This window comes from Myotis daubentonii, chromosome 19 (genome assembly GCF_963259705.1).
Source record: "Myotis daubentonii chromosome 19, mMyoDau2.1, whole genome shotgun sequence".
In the NCBI taxonomy this organism is placed as follows: domain Eukaryota; kingdom Metazoa; phylum Chordata; class Mammalia; order Chiroptera; family Vespertilionidae; genus Myotis; species Myotis daubentonii.
In genome coordinates, this window is record NC_081858.1 from 14,769,108 (window position 1) to 14,788,866 (window position 19,759).

Sequence of the window (19,759 nt, forward strand, 5' to 3'; positions counted from 1 at the left end):
AAACATCTATGAGAGAGGAACATCATCAATCAGCTGCTTCCTGCATGCTCCCTACTGGGGATTGAGCCCGCAACCTGGGTGTGTGCCCTGACTGGGAATTGAACTGGTGACCTCTTAGTTCTTGGGTTGATGCTCAAACTCTGAGCTATACCGACTGGGCCCCAAAGACTTTTTCAGCTCAACAGGCTGGGTGTTGCTGAAGTCATGGAGCAGTTAACATAGAGCAGGCCCAGCATGGGGGTGGAGACATTCTGGTGACAGGACCCTGCTGCACTCCTCCCACGAGCAGGGACCCACTTTTTCTGCCCAGACTCTAGCTTATCTTTAGACACCTGCACTTGGATGTCTTGCTGGTACTATAACCGTACAGGGCCAGACTGTCACACATCCCTCCCCCCTCCCTCAGTGCCCCACATCCCCATGCCATTGGTAAGTGGCACCCTTGCTCACTTGGACATCTGTGCTCAACATGGAGTCATCCCTGTGCTCTGTCCTGCAGCTGTTTTTCCAGATAATCCATCTGATCTGGCTGCTTCTCCCTGCCACACACATGTAGCTTACTCAGTTTGCAGTTCTCCCTACTTGGTCCAGGTTTTGCTGAGCCATTTGTCCGCATGTCACGTGAATCCTCTGACATGCACATCTCCTCTCCCTGACCTGCCACAAGTGCCTCAGGGCCAATTGCCTCTGTCACTGCATCCTTTTCTTAGGGTGTGCTCTTTCCATCCTCTGCTGTCTCTGCCTCTAAAAGTACTGCTGCTCCCTAGGGCCCTTGCTCCCCTGAGTCATGGGGTCCCTGGTCCTGCCGAGGAGCCAGTGTGTAGCTCGCTCTGCAGGTGGAAAGCAGGCTGGGCCTAAATCCTCATCCTCAAGATTTTTCTTTTCATAGCTCGAGCTACGCTGGAAATCCTCATCCCTGATTTTGTTAAACAGACTTCTGAGGAGAAGCCCAAAGACAGTGAAGAGCTGGAGGTGAGTGTCATGACTGCCCTGTTTGGAACTGCAATTCTCAGCTCAGCCTGCCCTGCCAGCGCAGGGTGTGCTCAGTGATTTAATCATTCAAGGTGATACTGTTTGTTCATATTTTATAAAAGGGGAAACTTGCTTATCTTTGTGAAAGCACAGGAAAGAAATGTCATTTTTGTCCCCTGTGTCTTGTAATTGGTGTCAGGAAGTTGCTTGTGAGCAATAAATGTATTTGGAAGGAAATCAGCTCTCTCCTTATAGTAGATCTGTGGTGGGAACGAACCTTTGAGGCAGGGTCTACAAAAGTTAAATTAGTCATATTAAGAACCATTTAAAACTACTTGTGAACTTTTTTGGGGTAAATCTGTTTCTATGATTTCTAACAAGGGCTTTTCAAACTCTGAAGAGTTTGAAAGATTATATATCAATAAAGCTTTTAGTCTTTTTAACTAAAAGCTTTATTGATATATAATTTATATGCCATGAATTTTATCCTTTTAAAGTTCAGTGGGTATTTGTATATAATCATCACAACAATCTAACCTTAAAAATTTTTAGCAATAATTCCCAATTCTCCCCATTCCCTAGCCCTCAACATTAATTAGAAGCCACTAATGTACTTGCTGTCTCTGGATTTGCCAGTTGCTATCTCTGGATTTGCCAATTCTGGACATTTCATAGGAATGAAATCACATATGCGGTCCTTTGTGACTGGCTTCTTTCACTTAACATGTGTTACTTGTGGATCTTATTAGATTGAGAATGTTGACTTCTACTCCTGGTTTGCTAATAGTTTTTTGCCAGGAATAGATGTTGGATTTTCTCAGGTAGTTTTTCTGTATCTAATAAGATGATTGTGTGTTTTGTCTTTTACTTTACTAATATGGTGATATATTACGTTGATTTTTGAATGTTTTTTTTTTTAAGCTGTGATAATTTGTTATTTATTTTTAAACATCCATACATTCACCAACAGGGGATTAAACTGGCAACCTTTTGTTGCACAGGACAGTGCTCATCCAACTGAGCCACTCTGGCTGGGCTGATTTTTGAATGTTAAGCTAACTTTGCATTCCTGGGATAAATCCCACTGGTCATGATGTATCTTTTTTTTTCTTCTTTTTTTGTTGTTAATCCTCACCTGAGGATATTTTTTCCATTTATTTATTTATTTATTTTTAGAGCAATTAGAAGGGAAGTGGAGACAGGGGAGGTGGAGGGAGAGAAACATCAATGTGAGAGGGACACATTAACAGGTTGCCTCCCTCATGTACTCCAACTATGTCCGGGAACGAACCTGCAACCAGGTACATGCCCTTGATGGGAAATTGAACCCATGACCCTTTGTTGCACTGATCAACACTCTAACCAGTGAGCAACACCAGCCAGGGCAATGTATAATTATTTTTATGTATTGCTGGATTTGGTTGCTAGTATTTTATTGAGAACTTTTTGTAGCTCTATTTATTTAGAAGGGATACTGATCTGTAGTTTTCTTGTATGTTTTTGTCTAGTATTGGTATGGGGTAATACTGGCCTCAAAGAATGAGTTGGAAAGTGTTCCTCTTCCATTTTGTGGAATAGTTTGTGAAGGACCGGTATTAATTTTTTAAACATTTGATAGAATTCACCTGTGAAACCACTAGGGCCTAGACCAGCCGTGGGCAAACTACGGCCCGCGGGCCGCATCCGGCCCGTTTGAAATGAATAAAACTATTGAAAAAAAAGACCGTACCCTTTTATGTAATGATGTTTACTTTGAATTTATATTAGTTCGCACAAACACTCCATCCATGCTTTTGTTCTGGCCCTCTGGTCCAGTTTAAGAACCCATTGTGGCCCTCGAGTCAAAAAGTTTGCCCACCCCTGGCCTAGACTTTTCTTTGAAGTTATTTAATTACTATTTCAATCTTTTTACTTGTTATACATCTATTCAGATTTTTTATTCCTTCTTGAGCTAGTTTTGGGATATTGTATCTTTCTGGAAATTTTTCAATTTGATGTAGGTTATGTAATTCATTGGTATTTCTTTTTCTTGCCTTATTATTTTGGCTATAATCTTGAGTACAGTGCTGAGTAGCAGTAGGGGGGGTGGACATCCTTGTCTTGTACCTGATATTAGGGGGAAGCATCTAGCAACTCTTGCCAGTGAGTATGATGTTAGCTGTCAGGTAATTTCATCAGATCAAGGGAAGTCTCTTCTATTTCTTCTTTGTTGAGTGTTTTATCATGAAAAGGTGTTGGATTTTTGTCAAATGCCCTTTCTGTATCTGTTAACATTATCATAAGGTTCTTCTTTGTTAATACTAATATAGTGAATTATGTTGATTGATTTTTTTAAAAATGCATTTCTGGGCCCTGGCTGGTGTGGCTCAGTTGGTTGGAGCATTGTCCCATGCACCAAGGGGCTGCAGGTTTGATTCCCCGTCAGGTCACATATCCAGGTTTCAGGTTCGATCTTGTTGGGATGCATGTGGGAGGCAGTTGATTGTTGTTCTTCTCTTCCTCTCTCTCTAGAATCAAAGGAAAAAGTGTGTCCTTGGGTGAGAATTAAAATTTAAAAATGCATTTCTATGATAAGTTCTACTTGGGTGTGATAGAAATTTTTTTATGTTAATGGTTTCAATTTGCTAATACTGTTTAGGATTTTTATACCTGGTTTGTGAGGGATTTTAGTTTGTTATTTTCTTGTACATCCATGGTCTGGTGTTAATATCAGGGTACTACTGCTCAGCATCATAAAGTGAGTTGGCAGTTGTTCCCTCCTCTTCAGATTTTTTGAAAGAATCTCTATAGAATCAGTGTCATTTCTTCCTCTTAAATGTTTGGTAGTCATCACTACTGAAGCCATCTGCACCTGGAGTTTTCTTCAAGGAAAAGTTTTTAGCTACAAATTTAATTTCTGGAATAGAATAGGGCAGCAATTTTCTTTCTTTGTTTCTTTCTTTGTTTCTTTGTTTCTTTCTTTTTTTAGGGCAGCAATTTTCAAACAGTATGCTGCAAGAATTTTTAAAACATGCAGTACCTGACTAGTCAGGGGCACTGACTTCTTTTCCCTTAGATTGTCAAATAAAATATGACAACAGCCACACAATAACCCTCTAGTGTGAATGAATTAAAATCATACTTTTTTTTTTTAATTAGGCAAAAAATATACTTTTGGAGTGCCGCAGAATTTTAGTCATTAGTTTATGTATTCCATGAGATGAAAAAGGTTAAAAATAACTGGAATAGGGCAATGCAGGTAGTTTGCATTTTTTAGGGATTGGTCTGTTTTATCTAAATTTTTAAATTTATGGGTCTTGGGTTCTCTGTGGTGTTTCTTCACTGTCTGTTGGGCCAGTCACCTGGGCTCTTGCTGTTCTCAGTGGTCACTTCTGCCCTTTGCCTTTGCTCTCTAGAGGTGGAGTACCTACACTCCCCTGGCAGCTTAACCATCAGTAACACGTGGCCATGGCTACTTGGTAACTGTGGTGTTGACCTTTGGCAGAGGCTGTTGGGTATTTTGGGGCTTCTGAGCGTGGGCATGTGTGTGTGTTGGCTTTAGCTCTGTCAGGGAGGAACCTGGAGCTGTAGGGTTCATAAGTTATCCACCTGCTCAGCCTCATTACAGGTCCACAGCCCAGGTGCCGACTACTGGTTAGAAAGTTAGTCCTCACAGGCTGAATGAGAAAACCAGACATTGCTGATGTGTTGGCTGCCTGACCAGCCATTAAGGATGGGCCCAGAGCCTTACATCTTGATAAGTAACTTTTCCTGGAAATTGATCCACAATGATATGGGCGCTTGAGATGGAGGTGTCTTGTGGGGACCTGTGAGAAAACAAATAACTAGGTGATAGCAAGAGGATTTCCTGTTCACAGAATCAACAATACTTTTCAGAAACAGTGCCTTCCTTTCCTCCACTCAGTCATAGTGAGCCTGTCTCCTCACAGAAGCAGGTGGAGGTAGAGGAACCCCACCTCCCTGCTCAGAGCAGAGGGGAGGGAGATGGAGAGAATGCCACGTGGAGATGGGAGTTAGGCTTCCACAAGCCACCAGAAGTTGGAAAAGTCAAGGAAGGCTCTTCCTTGGGAGGCTTCAGAAGGAGCAGGACCCTGCTGACACCTTGACTTCTGGCCTCCAGAAGTGAGAGAAAATTAATTTCTGTTGTTTTAAGCCACCCAGTTTGTGGTACTTTGTTATGGCAGCCCCAGGAGACGAACAGCCCCTCCTGGGGAGGTGAACCTCGCTCCTGACTGGCATCCATTCACCCGGGGGCGGCTCCTGTCTCTTTTGTGCAGAATTTCCCTTTTTTTCCCTGACTGGTTAAGTGGTTTCTTGTTAACCTTTCTATTCTTTGGTCGCAGTGATCACTTTTAAATCTAGGACAACATTTGTGTTTAAGACTAGAGCCCGACCAGGCACTTTGTAGCCTTTGGGGAGAATTAGAGTGCAGCTTTTGCTTTGCTTACCTTCTCTTTTCTGTAATCTCACTTATGATGTTCAAGTTTTTCTCCAAAGGTTATTTATCCTTAGATTTCAGACTCTGTGAAGTCTGAAGATTCAGGTTCAGAAAAGGCTATCCGGGCTGGCTAGCTATGCAGCCCAGGTCCTCACTGCACCAAGGTCTTCCACCCCATCCATGCCCTGTCTCTAGCCTGGTGTAGTGCAGCTACTCATCCTTGTCTCCAGAGGGCCAGCTGGACAGGGAAGTGGGGGGTGTGAGGTGCTCTGTGAAGCAATAAGGAGGACAGTAAGCCTCTGGGGGAAGCAGACAGCATGGGGAGCAGCTCTGCCAGGCCAGTACTTAGGAGTGGCTGCTTTGTTTTGTAGTATTTTAACCACATCAGTATCGAGGACTCGCGGGTCTACGAGTTGACCAGCAAGGCCGGACTGTTGTCTCCCTATCAGATCCTCCACGAGTGCCTTAAAAGGTAGGGTGGAAGCTTCCCGTCCTAAGCCTGGTCGGGGGCTTCTATCTGGGTGCCCAACATCCTTACTGGCTGTTGATCCTGACTCAAGAGGCAATGCTAAAGCCCGAGAGCCATTGCAAGTGTTCCCTGGCGGTCCATCAGAGAGCCCCATGGGATCAGGTTGGGTATACTTGGAGAACCTCACCCTCCAGCTGAGAAGCAGTTTTGGGGAAAGGGTTGGCATTGTCTTGAGAGAGCCCTTAACTTTCTGGAAGTAGCTGTTTCCTCCTCCTCAGCTGATGCCACCTGTTGTCTTTGTTTTTTTTCTTAGAAACCATGGGATGGGTGACACATCCATCAAGTTTGAAGTGGTTCCTGGTAAAAACCAGAAGAGTGAATATGTCATGGCGTGCGGCAAGCACACAGTGCGCGGCTGGTGTAAGGACCCCATCTCCTCCTCCTTGCCACCCACCATGCTGGCAGATGACCACTGGGGGATGTTGCCTTGCTGCCACCCCATCCTGGGGTCTCTCTGGGAGTTTTGAGCCCCTTTGCCTTGGTTCCCAGTCACTGCCTACTGTTGCTCCTGAGCTCCAGCTGTGTGCACTGGCTGCCTACAGTTTTGTCCACCAGCATCTCACGTCAACATCTGAAACACAGTCAGCCTGAGGCTCGACTTTGGTAGTCCTGTCTGTGCTGTCTCTGTCTTCTCTCCCCTGGCCTAGGACTGCTCGTTCTGGTTAGGCCATGTGTGCCCCTCCTGCCATCTGTGCCCCTCCTGCCATCTCTGCCCCCTACAGTTCTTGGTCCCTGTGGTCGATGCTGCTCAAACAGCAGCAGTCTCCACCCCGCTATGTTCTGCATTCCTGTGCTGCCCCTCTGCCTTCTGGTCTGTGTGCACTACCTGTGCTCTTTACCTAATGTGAGTTTTGAAATGACTGCCTTTTAAAATATAACTTTATTTTAAAAGAAAAATTTTTGTTACTACGATATACACAAAACCAATGCTGTATAAATTAGAAGGTAGTGCACAAGTTGACCCTGGGAAAGTTCAGAACCACGTTGAAACCTGGTGTGCCTCGCACTCCAGCAGACACCAGTCCCACTGAGAAGTGCTCCTAAGCAGGTGGGCGGAGCTTGACATAGAAGAGGGATCCTGGTGCCAGAATTCTCTCCTCCAAGCTGGGAAGCCCTGTCTGAAAGAGTGGCTGGCCTGGGCCTTCTGGGAAAACCCTCCTCCTGTGCCTCCTCCAAGGAACCGGAGGCCACATGCTTCATGACACCTCATTGCTGCTTGACAGTGTGTCTGGAAGTATGGGGTTGTGGTGGGAGGAAGGGCCCTTAAGTTGTGTGACTGGATCATGTCCTCACCTCCTAGAGCCTCTGATGGGCTGTTCTGTGAAGTGAGATAGGGGTGGGTCCTGGTCTGGAATTTGTGAGGTGCCTGTGCTCAGCTTGGTGGTGGAGCACTTCTCACCTGCTTCCTGTAGAATGTGCCCTCAGCTCGAGGGGGGAGGGGCAGATGAGCTCCTTTTTAGGCAAGGTGACTGTTTTGGATAGCTGGATGTTTGTGACTCCCTCTCTGTGTATCCTTCCCCTCTTCACAGGTAAAAATAAGAGAGTTGGGAAGCAGTTAGCCTCTCAGAAAATCCTTCAGCTCCTGCACCCACATGTCAAGAATTGGGGGTCTTTACTACGCATGTATGGCCGTGAAAGCAGCAAGATGGTCAAACAGGTAACGGGACACTCCTCCCAACCTTGGAGTACATGCTTGGGGTCCCACTGTCACAGGGATAGAGTGATGCAACTCTGCTTTTGTTCATGGCCACCTTTCTTGGGTTCTCTGCTGGGCTATTTCTGTGACTTTGTTGGGGTGGGGTCATCCTGCCCAAGGGGCCTGGGCCTGGCTCTGGCAGTGTGGGGAGGGGACTGGAGCAGCAGAAGTGCAGATGGTGAGTGCTGCCAGCCCTGAGACTGTAGTCCAGTGATGGGAGGCCTTATGCTATTTTGAGGCCACACAGTGGCTGAGGGAGAGTGAGCATTCAAGGGCAGCTCTCTTGGCTATGAACACAGTTACTGAGCTTTAATTAATTCAACAGCCTGTGTGTCATTTGTTTTGTTTCTGCTACTTTTGCCAAGACCTTGAGATTTAAACCAATGCCTTTAGGTAGATCGCAGATAGTTGGATGACAGATGCTTTGTTGGGTGGAGGGAAGTACTAGGAGGTGAGTGTTTACATTTTTAATTTCCCCCCTGATGTTTATAGAAACGCTCTGGGTTATCAGCACCCCAGTAAGTAGAGGGATGGTCAGTGTACAGTTGGGGAACTACAGGTGGTAACTCCAAAGATCACACAGTAGACCCTCAGACCATCCCTGAAGATGCTCTTGCTTTGGGCATGATAGGTGGGATGAAGGAAGTGACAGGTCCCCAACTTCCTTAGAGGAACCTCAGGATATGTGTTTTTGAGAAAACTTGGATGCAATGCACATGAAACTTACCTTGCCTTTTATATATGCTTGCCTTCTGTGTATCCTCTCGGGCTAAGGTTGAAGGAGAGAAAGCCCACTTTGGCCCATGGGTGGGAACCTTTCCTAAGCTGGAGGGCGAGGGGTCAAGCCTGGGAACAGCCCAGCATGCGGCTTTTGGAAGACAGGTGGGGTCTGGCACCCCAAATACAGTAGTTGTCCTGAGAGATGGAGGGCCTTAGGACAGTTGGATCTTGCACTGAGAGTCTAGAGCAGCCGTGGGCAAACTACGGCCCGCGGGCCGGATCCGGCCGTTTGAAATGAATAAAACTATTGAAAAAAAGACCGTACCCTTTTATGTAATGAGTAGGCGCCCGGTGCACAAAAATTTGTGCACTCGGGGGGGAGGGGGGTCCCTCAGCCCGGCCTGTGCCCTCTCGCAGTCTGGGACCCCTCGGGAGATAACGACCTGCTGGCTTAGGCCTGCTCCCGGGTGGCAGAGGGCAGGCCCAATCCCTAGGTGCAGCCCCTGGTCGGGCTCAGAGCAGGGCTAATTGGGGTGTTGGGGTGCCGCCCCCTGTCATGCACAGAGCAGGGCGGATTGGGAAGTTGCGATGCCACCCTCAGTCACGCTCAGGGTAGGGCCGATTGGGGGATTGGGGCACCGCCCCCTGTCACACTCAAGGCAGGGTCGATGGGGAGGTTGTGGCGCCACCCCGTCACGCACAGAGCAGGGCCAATCAGGGGGTTGGGGCGCTGCCCCCTGTCACGCACAGAGCAGGGCCCATCAGGGGGGTTGGGGCTCCGTACCCTGTCATGCACAGAGCAGGGCCCATCAGGGGGTTGGGGAGCTCCCCCCTGTCACACACAGAGCAGGGCCCATCAGGGGGTTGGGGAGCTCCCCCCTGTCACGCATAGAGCAGGGCCCATCAGGGGGTTGAGGAGCTCCCCCCTCTCACTCAGAGAGTAGGGCCGATAGGGGAGTTGGGGCACCGTCCCCTGTCACACAGAGCAGGGCGGATCAGGGAGTTGGGGTGCTGCCCTCTATCACCCACAGAGCAGGGCCAATCAGGGGGTTGGGGCGCCGCCACTGTCACACTGAGGGCAGGGCTGATGGGGAGGTTATGGCTCTACCCCGTCACACACAGAGCAGGGCTCGTGGGGGGGCGGGGGGAGGCGTTGGGGCACCGCCCTCTATCACCCACAGAGCAGGGCCGATCAGGGGGTTGGGGCGCCACCACTCTCACACTCAGGGCAGGGCCGATGGGGAGGTTATGGCTCTACCCCGTCACACACAGAGCAGGGCCTGTGGGGTGGGGGGGTGGGGGTGCCACACCCTGTCACACACAGAGCCGCAGGGCGATCAGGGGGTTTGGGCGCTGCCCCCTGTCACGCTGATCCCGGTGCCGGGAGGCCTCACGGCTCCGCTGATCCCGGTGCTGGGAGCATATTACCCTTTTACTATATAGGAAAGAGGCCTGGTGCATGGGTGGGGGCTGGCTGATTTGCCCTGAAGGGTGTCCTGGGTCAGGGTGGGGGTCCCCACTGGGGTGCCTGGCCAGCCTGGGTGAGGGGATGATGGCTGTTTGCAGCTGGTCACACATCCTTCAGGGTGGGGGTCCCCACTGGGGTGCCTGGCCAGTCTGGGTGAGGGGCTGAGGGCTGTTTTCAGGCTGGGGGTGACTGAAGCTCCCAACCGCTCCTTTTTTCCTTTTTTTTTTTTTATTCTGGGCCAGCTTTAGCTTGAGGCTTGGCTCCAGCTCTTAGGCCTCCGCTGCCTTTGCATACAATGTTGCGATCCTGCTGGCTGAAGTCTGGCGGTATTTGTTACAATGTTTGAAACTGCCCGCTCAGAGGCTCAGAGGCTCAGAGGCTCAGAGGCCTGGAGCCGCAGGCGGGAAGGTTGGTTTCCTCCCTCACTGAGGCAAGCAAGCCTCATGTTAGTTTCAAGCTGCCTGGCTGCCGGCTGCCATCTTGGCTGACAGTTAATTTGCATATCTCGCTGATTAGCCAATGAAAAGGGTAGCGGTTGTACACCAATTACCATGTTTATCTTTTTATTTATTTATTTATTTAATTTTATTTTTTTAAATATATTTTATTGATTTTTTACAGAGAGAAAGCGAGAGAGATAGAGAGTCAGAAACATTGATGAGAGAGAAACATCGATCAGGTGCCTCCTGCACACCTCCCGCTGGGGATGTGCCTGCAACCCAGGCACATGCCCTTGACCGGAATCGAACCCGGGACCTCCCAGTCCGCAGGCCGACGCTCCATCCACTGAGCCAAACCGGCTTTGGCCCATGTTTATCTTTTATTAGTGTAGATGTTTACTTTGAATTTATATTAGTTCACACAAACACTCCATCCATGCTTTTGTTCCGGCCCTCCGGTCCAGTTTAAGAACCCATTGTGGCCCTCAAGTCAAAAAGTTTGCCCACCCCTGGTCTAGAGCATGCAGAGAGCTCAGTGGCTGGGGCTGATGGCCTCCCAGCCTAGGTACCACTTCAGTCAGAGGGCTCTGGGCACAGCAAGCCTGGCTGACTGCTGTATCTAAGGCAGTGGCTAGCTTCCTTGGGTCTGGATAGGGCTGGAAACAGCTGGGTACCTGGGTGCTTTTGTCCCAGAAGCAGGTTGTGGCTTTTTGTCCACTGAGGATGGGGCAGTGGGGGTAGCATAATGTTCTCTGCACAGGTTGAGGGTGGGGCAGCTGGTGTGGGGTCCAGGGCAGACCTGAGATGGAGGCACTGTGCTCCTTAGGAGACCTCAGACAAGAGTGTGATTGAGCTGCAGCAGTATGCCAAGAAGAACAAGCCGAACCTGCACATCCTAAGCAAGCTGCAGGAGGAGATGAAGAGGCTGGCCGAGGAGAGGGTGAGCACAGGCCATGGCTCCTCCATCCCCTTGCCCCCAAGGCAGGGGAGGGTACCAAGCTGTGTCACACTCTGGCAGCTGGCGGGCGGGGGAAGCTGTCCCATAGTAACCCATCACTGGCTTCTGATACCCTGGCAGTGCCCAGGCACCTGAAAAGCCACCCAGATTAGATTTGCTTTTACTTGAGCTTTAGCATTCGTGATACTTATGCTAAGTCCCTATTTTATATAATTAGAGAGCTGGCAGCTCTAGCTTGATAGTGCTTGTGAAGGGCCCGGCCTCTTATGCACTGACTTTTAGTGCTGGCTGTTTGAGGGCAGGGGAGTGCACTGGCTAGCACTCTGCCCCCCCCCCCCCCACACACACACACACACACTCTGGGTCCTTGTGGGTAACAGACTGCCATCCTGGACCTCTTCCTCTTAGAGTCCTCAGCAGTTCTGAGGAAGGAGTGTGGTTCACAGAACGGTTGAATGCAGGTAGGGCTCAGTCCCCATGCCGTTTCTAAAACCACCCATTCAGGGAGCCTCTGGGCTCGGATCTTTTCAGCTGTGGTATCAGCCTGGGCCTGTATAAACCCTGAAGTAGGTGTCTGTTGTCTTTGCGGACCTTTTGGGTCCAGGGGATGCCTTGTTGCTGCCCTCAGGTAGGGGTGAGGAGAGAGACCCACTAGGGGCGTATCCCTGGTGGCTGTAACCTCCTTGGCTCTTCATTATTGACTGTCCTGATACCCAGGGAATCATGTACTCTGATGGTGTCCAGGGTTATCCTCCCATCCAGGCCCCTGCCTGGCCCACTCCTCAGGCCTTTATTCTTTCCAGCCTGAAATTGCAAAGCACGGGTGCCCTCCTACTCCAGAGGCTGCCTGGCACCAGTCTGCTGGGCTCACCTCCCACCCATCCATCTCCCTCTGGAGCCTCTTGCCTGAAGCTGGGCTGCAACATGTTCCCACCTCACTGGCATCCCTGACCTTCATTGTTTTTCTAGGAGGAGACGCGGAAGAAACCCAAGATGTCTATTGTGGCATCTGCTCAGCCTGGTGGCGAGCCCCTGTGCACTGTGGACGTGTGAGGAGGTGGTGGACCGGGCATGGGGGCTGCCAGCTCTGTGCCAGGAGACCATGCACCGCTCCCTCTGCAGCCTCTCATCTCCAATCTAAGTTCCTCCCCTGCAGCCACATCTTTGAGGCTGGGGCCAGAGGGGTGGGGCTCCAGTGTATGGGGACAGCCAGGGCCACATTCTACTATACCATTTCCTTGTGGGCCACCCACAGGTCTGAGTGGACGTGTTCAAGCATCAGCTCAGCCTGCCCGTGCAGGTGGAAGCTGAGCTTGGAGATGACCTATGCTTTTACGGATTTGCTGCAGACTGGTTTTATGAAGATTTTCATGAATTTTAGTATATAACATGCACTGACAAGAAATGATAGTTGGATCACAGATGAAATGAGAAGTGATGGCCAAGTGCTATGGCGCCCTGTGTCTAGGGCTCCTGCAGGCCACTGCAGGAACCTGGTCAGAAGGCGCATGCTGGCACACCATCCCCTTTCCTGCCTCCTGTGTTTTCCCTTTTTTCCCCTGAAAATGTTATAACAGGAATGAGTATTTCAGACCTTTTAGGTTTAAAATAAACACAATTTTAGCATCAGAACTATTTTTCAGAGATTGCAGGCAAATCATCAAGGTGATTATTTTTCAGCCAGTGTGTTTCTGCCTGGCTTATTTCCCAAGCCCTGAGCTGGGTTGTGATCCATTTTTCGAAGTCTTTTTTAAAAATTAAAGTTTTTTTATTGATTTGAGAGAGAGAGAGAAAAGCAATCAATTTGATGTTCCACTTATTTATGCATTTATTGGTTGATTCATGTATGTGCCCTGACCAGGGATCAAACCCGCAAACTTGGCATATCATATCAGGACGATGCTCTGACAAACTGAGCTATCCACCCGGCCAGGGCCTTCTGAGTAAGTCTTAATGCCCTAAAAACACACCTAGGCTGGTTACCTTCACTGGCCTTTAGCAACTTTTTACTAAAGATTTTTGCACAGTCAAATCTCTCTATCCACTCTTCAGTTTTTAAAGCTTTTATGATATTTTAGCATTTGGAAAGAAACTTTTACAGTGTGTAGAAGATAGATTTGGAATCATGTAGCAGATATAAACAATTAATGAATTTTAGCACGTGGGTTTATTTAAGAAGAGGGAACAAGGACCCGTAGTGCAATCCAATCTTGATCACAAACTGGCACTCCTCTCCAGATTTGGTGCAAGCACATGGATGGTAGCTTCACTGGATTTCAAAGGCAGCTGCCCTGTGCAGCCAGGTCTGGTAACCAGCTCACTCCTCTGACCAGCAGCCTGTGCTCTCCAGGTGGCCCCTGTGGACAGGTGCAGGGTTAGATGTGACCCTGCTCTGAGTCCCAGGGGGTGCGGGGGCCCTTGGTTGTCCCCACATGTAAGGTAGTGGTGGTTAGCCATTGGTTTCCTGTTCCCAGCACCTCTTCAGGGTGCCACATGCTCATGGTGCACTGCCAGATACAGGAGCCCAGTGCTGGGTTGCATTGTTACGTTCTTTGGGTGTGCCTGTCCACCACATCCCCTGTGGATGGTGTTTTGTTTCCAGGAAGACAATTGGTGGTGTCTGCTTCCGGGAAGACAATGTTGGCCTTGTAGGCCACCCAGTGTATCCCTCCCTCAGCACCCATGTGACCAAGGTTAGCTTCTGTGTTGACCTTTATAAAACAGAGTCCTCAATCAAATTGCTGTAATTATACACTTGCTTCTGTCTTGCTTCCTGTCTGCAGCAATGAATAATTGACTGACGGTTTGCCCTTAAAACAGCCAGATGCGCCATTATGAACCAAAGCTTTGTGCACGTGTTACTAGAAGTGGGTGAGCCTCTGTGGCCCCACCATATCCTTCCTGTCCCATGTGTGGTGTGCGTGTGGTGTGCACACAGCTATGCTGTGGGGGTAGAGGGCAAGGAGAGCCTCTGCTGATCTGATGCCACCTCTGTGCGTCATGTATGTCCCAGATGGTGGCTGGGCCATGGCTGTAACAGTGAGCCTTGATTGTTTGGACACATAAAACAAACCTGTCCAAAAGGTTCTGACTGGTGTTTTTTTCTAGCTGTGGAAGACTAGGGGGTCTTGTGGACCCTCAGTTTGCCAGAACCTCTCTGGAGCAAACCCCAGTGAGCCTAGGGCTTTTGCCTGGACACAGCTGCTCCCCATAGTAGGCAAATAGCATCCCAGCCCAGCTTCCTTCTTCAGGGTTCAGTTGGGGGTGGAACAAAATTGACGGTCCTCCCTTTGGTGCAGGGAAAGTGGGGGCTAGACAGGCAAGGCCAGCCCCTTGCCCTGTGTTGTACACCCCCACTCCCCCCTACACACACACTTGGCCTTGGTTTCTCATCACAGAAACATCAGTAGTTTAGCAGTTGTTTATTCTGGCCCTTGTGGTCCAAAAAGTACGAGTGTGTGTGTACCTGTGTGCAGGGTGCAAGAGCCTATAACCCACAGTAACGGGAAGGCCCTGGGCAGGACAGCTGGGTCTTATGTCCTGTTGGTAGTACTACCTCAGTGTTTTGGGGTGAGGCAAGGATTTGAGGAGCCACTTGGTTTCTGCCCGTGAAGCCGACTAGATGTGTTCTGGAAAGGCTGGTTTCCACTGCTCCAGGGCCTAGGAAGGAGGGGAAGACCCAGATTCCTGCTGGGTGTCATCTGGGGGCCCAGGTGAGTGCTGAGCTGGTGGGTCCTGGGGCTCCAGGGTCTCTGTGCCATTGGGGTGCTCCACCCTCTCGAACAAGATGAGCATCTCGCAATGAGGGGTCTGCGGGAACAGGTCCACAGCCACAGCTTTGACTGGCCGGAAGGGGGTGCCCTTCACCCGATTAGATGGGGCTCTGCAGAGGCTATGGTGGGAAGGGAATAGTCCAGGTTAGTCACATGGCTGGGCTCCTGTGGGAGGTGTGGGGCTGGGTGCTGGCCCTATTCCACCCCAAGCCCCCACCTTAAACTCACTCTACAAAGTTGCCCATGGCCGCCCGGGGGTTGCAGGAGACGTACAGGAGCCTCTTGAGGTTCTCAGCTCTGCGGATGGCCAGGATCACTTTGGAATCTGAGGAGGCAGACTCCTCCTTAAGGGGAGGTTCCCACCTCAAAGAAGGGGTAGCCCAATGGATGTGGACATCACCCAGACATCACTGCCCTCCATTCCCTGTACCATCCACAAATGGAGGCTACTCACGCAGGCCCGCACGGGGTGGGTCCAGGATGGCAACAAGCTTCTGGGAGGCCAGTTTGCTCACCAGGGCAGGCACCAGGTCCTCAGCCCTCCCACAGTGGAACTCGACATTGCTCAACTCTGCAGATGGTACAGCAAGCCTGTTGGGATCCAGGATGCTCTGCCACACAGGGCCCACTGAGCTGCCCGCTGTGGTGTCCTAAAGCCCCTGACCAGAGATGCCATAGGAAAACTCACTGGCCAGGGAGCTTGCTCACCCTCCTTCCCTGTCAGGCAGCCCCAGGCTTTGTGGGTGGGTGCACACTAGGGGCCCTGTTGTACCTTCTGCAGTTTCTGTCACGTGTCCCCACCCCCCCACCCCCACTCCCTAGAAGCCATGTAATGGGTTCTAGGTGTGGCGTTACGGTGTATAGCAGTGGGGACTGCCCACTGTGTGGTACATTGGCTCTCACCATTGTTGTTGGCATTCACCCGGGCATCCTCCACAGCTTCCTGGCACAGCTCAATCCCCACAACTCTCTTCACCTTCTGAATCAAGGGGAGGTTACAGGCTGATGGTGCCTTGCACCTCCCCAGGGTCCTGGGGTGGAGAGTAGCAGGAGGCATTGTGGGGAGTAGAAGAGGATCTGGGACAGGCTAGGGGGTCACAAAGTGGTGATAGCAGGAGGGTTGGGTGAGGAGAGGGCATCCTCAGTTGAGGTGGGTGGGAGGGCTCACCCGGGCCAGGGCCAGGCCAATGGTTCCAGTGCCACAGCACACGTCCAGCACTGTGCTCTCCATATCCAGCTGGGCCCAGTCCTGGATGACTGTGTAGAGCACCTCAGCAGCTGGGGTGTTCACCTTGAGGTGGGCCAGCACAATCCAGGATGTCAAAGCAGCCCCACTGCCCAAATTTGCCTCCCCCTGCAGCGCCCCACCAAGTGTCTGCATTCCCCAGGGAACTCCCCCTCTCTTAAGACCTGTGGCCAGTCCCTGGCTCACTCATCTGATCCCACCCCTTCCCCACCTCTAATTGCTGAAGCACCCCAGGGCTAGTGGTCCAACTGCTCTTCCATCTACAAGATGTTGGGCAACCTCACTCAGGGTCCTAACTTTAAAAGCAACTTGATGCTGACCCCCCACATCCCTAACTTAAGAACTTCTGAGTGATGGATGTGTGGGACCCTCCCCCATCAGCATCAGGCACAGAGGACTTCACACCAGAGCCCTGGCACTACCCAGCTCCCACTCCCTACATGTGGCTCTCCAGCAGGGTTATATCACAAAGGTCTAGTTAGTGAAATTTACTACCTCACAGCACTTATGGCTCCCCCACCTGAATGCTCTCACCCAAACTTGTGCAGGCTAACACTTGTCACCTACCCTAGCCCACTATCCCAACTATGTCCTGGTGTCACATTGGGCCTCCATGTGTCTGTATGATCCCCAGGGCACTCAGCTACCTGGAAGAAGGCATGAGGGGAAATCTGGAAGGTCAACCCCAGCAGATCTTCGTGGATGTACTGGTCCCCAGCTATGTGCTCCAGGGGCAGGCCCTCTTGGCTGGGCGTCTTTCTGTGGGTGGTGAGGCCAGTCAGTGTTGCTAGCCCTCGAAAGGATTCACCTCAGCCTCCCATCCAGGCTCCTCACCGCTGTCCCTCCTTCACGAAGTAGAGGCAGGTCACCCCGCTGGCCTTGCCTGGTCCCGCTGTGAAGTGCTGCGCTAAGGAGGCCTTCAGCCCTGCCAGCTCCTCGGGGCTCAGTTTCTGGAGGAGACAGTAGAAAAGGCCGTGAGGCTGTGTTGCATGCAGCCCACTCTGGCTGGGACACCTTCACCCAGCAGGGCCACCCAGCCTGAGACCTGAGGATGGAAGTAGGCAATGGCCATGGCTTGGCCACGGCGGCTGGTGCGCACGGTCAGCTGCTTCCAGTGGCCTGAGTATGTCTCTGGGTCGTATGCTGAGTACGGAGTAGACCTGTGGGAGCCATAAGCAGCCCTGAGTCCCCAACATCTCCTGACCAGAATTGGGCAAGCAACCTTCCTGCTCTCCTTTAGCCACACCCACCAGGCCACCGCGATCATAGGACTCTCACCCCCACCTTTCCCCAGCAGGACTCAGGCTCTCTGCGATAAGTCCGAACATTCCGGAACCTTCTCCCAGATGCAAGTCCTCACCGGATAAACTCTTGAAAGGCCTTCACCACCTGCTTGGTGGCCTCAGGGATGTGCACAGTGTCAAAGGGGGCCGCCACCGCACAGGTCCCGCCCTTGTACTTTCCTAGCCGGCAGCCCACAGTGTTGTCCTCTCCATCCACTCCGATGCCCACCAGAAACTCGCACTTGTTCCGATACTCGGTCTGCAGGGTGAGCAGAGGGAGGCAGAGAGACACAGCTGACCTTAACCTGGCAGCCCACCACTTACTTGTTCACGGAGGGAACCACAGAGAGTGGGAGAGGGCAATGTGTGAGAAGCCCCCGCTCCCCCATCGGGTGTGGCAATCCAGGGGACAAGGCCAACAACAGCTAGCAGGCTAGTGACCAACGTGAGTAGCACATGCAAAGCAAGGGGTGGGTGAGGACGGTTTTCTTTAGGAGCGTGGGGTAAAGGTTTGTGGGCTACACCTGCTGGGGTGATGGCCGGACCCCCTCCAGGGGGCAGCAGGCTTTGTTGTGCTTGTGCCTCTGCGAGATCAGCCAGGGCAGCAGGGCACGGTTGGTGTTCCCAATTTCCCTGCAGAGTGAGGGGGGACCAGGGTTAGACTCAGCCCCCAAACCATCTCCAACGACTCTCCAAACGCCTAGGTGCCTAGGACCCTCACTTTGTACCTCATTATCCCCACTGGTAGCACAGGGTCTTACTGGCTAGCTCCCCAAGAGTCTGTGCAGATGCCCAGGAGGTCTGTACAGAGCACAGGCAGGTCTGACCAAGCATGGAGCTGAACAGAGCTCCGGTGTCGAGGGGGTGACTGTTCACACTCACTTGGCAAGCTTCTGCAGCACCTGTTCACACTCCAGCCGCTTCCGGTCAAGCTGCTCATCATAGGGCACCGTCCAAAGAGGGGTCACTACATCAGCCACGCACGTGGCTGGAGGCTCACCCTCCTCCTCACGCTGCCTCTTCCTGGCCATGGGATCGGCCTTGGGCCTGGCCAGGCGCACGCTGAGGGGGCGGCCCTTCCAGAGGGCACCGTGCAGTACACGCAAGGCCTTGTCCCGCTCAGCGGCGCAGCGGAATGTCACAAAAGCGCAAGGAGGTTGGCCGAAGAGCTTGGTCTTATGGGGCTGCAGGCCAAAGCGGCCCAGAAAGCGTCGGACATCACTGAAGCTGGCGTGGCGTGGCACGTTCTGCAGCTCCAATTTGAAGATCTCTGAAGTGAACAGGTCGTCCCTGATGTAGCCGTAGAGCCCCGGCTGAGGGCCTGCCTTGGCAGCTGTCCCAGCTCCTCCTCCTCCCTCCTCCTTCTCGTCGGGGACTGGGGCTGCAGAGGTGCCCAGGGCACTGCTGCTGTCCTGGCCGCAGCCATCCATTGGCCCAGGGCCCTGTGTGGAGACAGGCATGGGCTGGGATGAGGGGTGGACTCTGGGTGCTGACGTCCAGGATTCATCGCCTCACATCTAGACCTCCATTTAGTGCTTCCCACACCCAGCCCCACCCTTCCTACCATCCTCACCCTCCGATCCCTTCTCTCCCATCTCACACCCCCATCCCCAGTGGCTTCCCACCGCGCCCCCATCTCCATCTCCTTTCATGAAGTCCGCCATCGCCGCCCCGCGTCTCTAGCCGGGATCGCCCTTCACTTTGCTTCGTTGTCGAGCTTGTCACTCATCGTCCGGTCGGTCCTGCTGCCTGGACCCACCGCCTCACCCTGGGCCTGGCGCACGGGAAGCTCTCAGAGCGCGGGTTTGGCTCCCTGAGGCCGCCTCCCGGCTCCGACCCCAGGGCGGGGCTCGAACCCTCGGTGCTCAGGTCCCGGTCTCGGGAATGGGGTGCACCGCCCGCTGGCCAGGGGCTCGCGCCAGTGGCTCGCCCCCCCACGGCCGCTGTCCAGTCGGCTAGCGCGTGCAGACTAGGCGGTGCGCCTCCATCATCCTGGCTTCCGGCTACGTCATCGCCGCGCGACGGCACCGACTCCAGCGTCTGGCTCTCGCTTTCTTGAGCCCCAAGACCACGCGCGGCCGAGGGGCGGAAGTGCGCGCGAGGGCCGTCGGGAGCGCACGCTGTCTGGGCTGCCGGGAGGGCCGGGCATGCGCCGCGGGCGTTTTGGCGGGAAGCACGGGGCGGGCCGGACAATGATAATGTCCGTCGCCTGAGCCAATAAAGCTGCACTGGTTTT

General features: G+C 52.1%; 2 protein-coding genes across 9 annotated transcripts in view; one reads left to right on the top strand and one right to left on the bottom strand.

Moving 5' to 3' along the window:
• The window catches only part of DGCR8 (DGCR8 microprocessor complex subunit), a 29,264-nt gene extending 15,291 nt beyond the window's left edge, over positions 1–13,973 (top strand). For all 4 annotated transcript variants that reach the window (XM_059675924.1, XM_059675923.1, XM_059675925.1 and 1 more), the window contains 6 exons: positions 890–972; positions 5,782–5,882; positions 6,193–6,299; positions 7,469–7,596; positions 11,090–11,203; positions 12,191–13,973. In XM_059675924.1, the coding sequence (XP_059531907.1) occupies positions 890–972; positions 5,782–5,882; positions 6,193–6,299; positions 7,469–7,596; positions 11,090–11,203; positions 12,191–12,274 (617 nt within the window). In that variant the 3' untranslated portion in view covers positions 12,275–13,973. The remainder of the gene's footprint in view (positions 1–889; positions 973–5,781; positions 5,883–6,192; positions 6,300–7,468; positions 7,597–11,089; positions 11,204–12,190) is intronic.
• Positions 13,006–19,582, bottom strand: TRMT2A (tRNA methyltransferase 2 homolog A). 5 transcript variants are annotated; one of them, XM_059675928.1, is made up of 12 exons: positions 19,149–19,577; positions 18,406–18,965; positions 18,048–18,156; positions 17,601–17,782; positions 17,286–17,400; positions 17,075–17,190; positions 16,888–16,999; positions 16,163–16,285; positions 15,898–15,973; positions 15,449–15,565; positions 15,223–15,319; positions 13,006–13,578 (listed from the first exon to the last, which is right to left on the bottom strand). In XM_059675928.1, exons 1-12 carry the CDS (start codon positions 19,185–19,187, stop codon positions 13,539–13,541), a joined length of 1,686 nt encoding a protein of 561 aa, XP_059531911.1. In that variant the 5' UTR covers positions 19,188–19,577; the 3' UTR covers positions 13,006–13,538. The 5 variants fall into 5 exon arrangements, 4 of the variants coding, with proteins under 4 accessions (XP_059531911.1, XP_059531909.1, XP_059531913.1 ...); XM_059675926.1 differs by having other exon boundaries at positions 13,006–15,113; positions 19,149–19,575; XM_059675929.1 differs by lacking the exon at positions 13,006–13,578 and adding an exon at positions 14,981–15,113 and having other exon boundaries at positions 15,212–15,319.
• Between the last annotated feature and the right edge of the window lie 177 nt (positions 19,583–19,759).

Excerpts from the sequence above, each read along its gene's own strand:
- TRMT2A (XM_059675926.1), bottom strand. The coding sequence starts at position 19,187 with ATGGCGGACTTCATGAAAGGAGATGGAGATGGGGGCGCG. Across the intron at positions 17,401-17,600 it reads GCCTTTCAAGAGTTTATCCG|GTCTACTCCGTACTCAGCAT; the intron begins GTGAGGACTTGC and ends TGGCTCCCACAG. Across the intron at positions 15,114-15,222 it reads GCCATGGGCAACTTTGTAGA|CCTCTGCAGAGCCCCATCTA; the intron begins GTGAGTTTAAGG and ends TTCCCACCATAG.